This window comes from Hibiscus syriacus, unplaced genomic scaffold (genome assembly GCF_006381635.1).
Source record: "Hibiscus syriacus cultivar Baekdansim isolate YM2019G1 unplaced genomic scaffold, ASM638163v2 tig00112383_pilon, whole genome shotgun sequence".
NCBI classification, from domain to species: domain Eukaryota; kingdom Viridiplantae; phylum Streptophyta; class Magnoliopsida; order Malvales; family Malvaceae; genus Hibiscus; species Hibiscus syriacus.
The window spans coordinates 3,437,850-3,441,854 of NW_024063319.1; the positions used below are offsets into that span (position 1 = coordinate 3,437,850).

The 4,005-nt window shown below is 32.6% G+C and overlaps 1 protein-coding gene across 1 annotated transcript; it reads left to right on the forward strand.

The window, feature by feature from the left end:
• The first annotated feature begins 848 nt into the window (after positions 1-848).
• Positions 849-1,637, forward strand: LOC120178977 (uncharacterized mitochondrial protein AtMg00810-like). The gene has a single exon (XM_039184720.1). It carries the CDS (start codon positions 849-851, stop codon positions 1,635-1,637), a length of 789 nt encoding a protein of 262 aa, XP_039040651.1.
• The last annotated feature ends 2,368 nt before the right edge of the window (positions 1,638-4,005 follow it).

Genomic DNA, 4,005 nt, shown 5'->3' on the forward strand with positions numbered 1-4,005 from the left:
CAAAGACTCTTTTTTGTTAGCCGTGATGTTCAATTTGATGAAAATATCTTTCCTTTCCTTTCCATTCTCAAACTCAATCTATTTCTAATTTGTTTCCTTCTCAACCCTATGTTCCCTATTCTGATTTCTTGATTTTGTCTCCTGATACTAATCCTTCTCCACATATATGTTCCCCTAACCCCTCTATTTCAACATCGGATTCTTCAGCTTCATCTGGAATTCCTACTCCGATTGTTTCTCCACCAGTTTTGTGTCCTAGACGAACTATTAAGGCGGTAAAACCCCCAGCATGGTTCAATGATTATATTACAGGTCCTTCTTGCCAGTCTTCATCAAACCAGTATCCTATTTCTTCATCAATTACTTATAATCATTTACTTGTTCATACCCGTTTGTTTCTTTCTTCTACTTCTTCTCTTGTTGAACCTACTTCTTATACTCAAGCTGGCAAGGATCTGTTGTGGGTTAAGGCCATGAATGAGGAAATTCATGCTTTGGAATCAAATAACACTTGGTCTGTCGTATCTTTGCCTAAAGGAAAGGCCCCTATCGGTTGTAAATGGGTCTTCAAAATTAAATATGATGCTGCGGGTGAAGTGGAGCGTTATAAGGCCCGTTTGGTTGCCAAGGGCTATACTCAGCGTTAGGGCATCGACTACGGTGATACTTTTTCACCTGTGGTGAAGCTTGTTACTGTCCGCATAATTTTGACTATTGCTCTTTGCGTGAATGCCCTATTTTTCACGTGGATGTCTCCAATATTTTTCTTAAAGGAGATCTCAATGAAGAGGTTTACATTCGTTTACCTGAGGGATTTTGTAGTCAGGGGGAGAACCACGTGAATAGTTATGGTGCTTGTGTATGTAGATGATCTATTATTGACCGGAAATGATCTTAGTATGATTGAAGAGTTGAAGGTTGTTTTGCATCACAATTTTAAAATCAATGATTTGGGTGTCTTAAAGTATTTCCTTGGTTTTGAAGTTCTTAGATCGAATGGTGGAATTTTGTTAACACAGAGGAAGTATGCACTAGAAGTTATAGAGGACACTGGGCTTGGAGGTGCTAAACCTGCAGTTACACCCATGGAACAACACATTAAGTTCACTTCAGTGGAGTATGATGGTGGGCTGGAGCAGGGTGTTAAGGATGATGAATTAACTATTGAAAAGCCTATGTTTCAAAGATTGATTGGCAGGTTAATCTACTTAACTCATACAGGACCTGGCATTATGTACACTGTGCATCATTTAAGTCGGTTTCTTCAGCATCCCAAACGGTCACACTTAGAAGCTGCATTTAGAATGGTCAGGTATATTAAGAAAGATCCCGGCCAAGAGATACCGGTTGCGTCTGTTGGTACGTGTCAGCTGCAGGCATACTGTGACGCAGACTGGGGTTTTCGTTTGATGACTAGGAGATCTATCACGGGTTACCGCATCAAGATTGGGAAGTCTTTGGATTCTTGGAAATCAAAGAAGCAAAACACCATAGCCCGCTCATCTGTAGAAGCAGAATATAGGAGCATGGCAATGACAGTTTCTGAAGTTGTTTGGTTGAGAAGATTGATGCTAGAGCTAGGTGAAAGTGAATTGAAACCTACTAAGCTTTACTGTGACAGCAAGACTGCCTTATAAATTGCAGCAAATCCAATCTTTCATGAGAGAACCAAACATGTGGAGCTCGATTATCATTTCGTGCGAGAAAAAAATACATGAAGGGATCGTGCAAACAACACATGTAAATAAAAATCAAATATTAATAGTATCATCTAAATAATTAAAACTTTGGATTTAATAATTATATTATTAAAATATTAATCTTAAAAATGTATAGACATTTGTAGAAGTCAAATTTATGATAAAATACTGTAAATGGATCCCACGAATATATACAAATCAAAGCCATAGTAAAAATTTTGAATCTTCAACAGAAAATCAAATTTGAGACTATTCACCTGGTAAGGTAAGGATGAGTCAGATTTCATATTATTTATTATTTTCCACGTCAGGATGAGGAGCTCCAAATTTTAAGTGGCGTGCAACGGCATCCATTGTCAGATTTATTAAAGAAGGGAAGAAATTGTATATTCTCAAATCCTGACGAATGGTGAACTGAAGGGATTTTTTTTTAGGATGGTCAAAATATCTAAATCCGATGATTTTTGATTCGATTCAATTCGGATATTAGGAGAGTTTTTCCCCCGGGGCTTAGACTGTGATAGGGTGGGTTATATAGTATATAATTTTGAGGCGGAGGAGATCGAGCTTAAGTTGAAAAATCGACTTAACCCGACCAGGTTGATGTATATATATATATTAGGGATTTTCATTTTATGTTATAAAAATATTATTTAATTATTAAAAATATAAAAATTATTATAAAATATATTATTAATCGTTAAAAAGAAAATAAATAATTATAAATGTATTATTATAAAATATATTATTTTAGTTATTTTAAATTATTAATATATTCAGATCGAGTCGGGTCATGGTTTTAGTCTAAAAATCGAGATAGATTCGAGACGAGAAAAAAACCTAAAATTCATCGCGATGGGACGAGATCGAATATAAGATTTATATTTTCAGATTGGGGTCGGACGGCCAAAAAACTACCCACCCCACCTCATGCCCATCCCTAGTTTTCTAATTTATAAATGTTCCAAGAAGTTTAAAATAATCATATTTAGTGTAAAAAAAATCATATTTAAGATATTATTTAATACTATTTCTTTAATTTTGTTATCATTGCAAATCAAATTAACTACTCAAGCATTAACAACCATTTCACCATTTGATCCAATAAGACGAGACATTAAATCACTTAAATAATGTCTGAAGTTTAAATTATAGTATTTACGAATGATTCAAATTGAGTTTTAAGAGGATTGTCCTCGTAATAAACATATGTAAAATCTGACTTGGAAGAGTCAACCAATAAATCATATATTAACCGTTAAACAAAAAAAAAACTACTCAAATAATTATTTATTGTAAAATCTTAAGTTAGTTAAAAATTATTTGGTTATTGTATTTATTTCATATATATATATATATATATGAAAAAAGATTCATTCATACCGTATAATTTTTTTAAATAATTATTTTTGAAAAATATTAGATAGATAAAAGCAGATAGTTGATACCAAAGATATTCACATGAAAAAATAACAAATAATTTCTACAGTCTATTTTCACTCATCCAACTATTTTAAATAAAAGTATAATACTAAAATTTTCACACCTTGAATGAATGGATCCTAACTCATATATCCGTAGAATTATTTTAACATGGCGTATTAATTATCTGTGTCATCAAACGTTACTGAAGCAGCTGAAGCATTCAACTTTTTCTTGCAGTACTATTCCATATGTCCGGAAAACCAGAAGAGATTGCAGCTACACCCTAAAACACCATTAGGAAGCTTACTATTCGGATTGGCAGGGTTTAGGGTTTCTAGAATTTAGAACATTACTGCTTAATTTCTAGAATTTCTTAATTTAGAACATTGACTCAAAAGTACCACACCTTATTATTCAACTTTCTTAATTTCTGAGATTAACCATATGCCTTCTAAATTGTCATTTTAAATAAGTATTTCAAAATCTTCTATAAGTATTTTAACCCGAATGTTTCATTCGATGTGGTGTAGTCAACATACAAACAACTTTTATAATAAAACGAATTACGCGATCTAAATAGTTAAAGAGATGATTGTTCTTTATTTCATTTCATTGAAAGATCCATAGTAAATTAAATTTGAGCTCGAAAAATAAATATTTAAGTTTTAAGTCTAGCTTGAGAATCAAACTTATATTTTCATATGTAAATTAAATTAATTTATCAAATTTAAATAATTTAATCTTTATGGATTCAACTCGAGCTTTCTAAGGGTGTTCAAACGGTTAATTCGGTTAATTGGCCGAACTGAATTACCCAAATTTCATTAACTGATTTTCCCCCTTTAACCATGCATAGAAGCAATTTTTTTCAACAACAAAA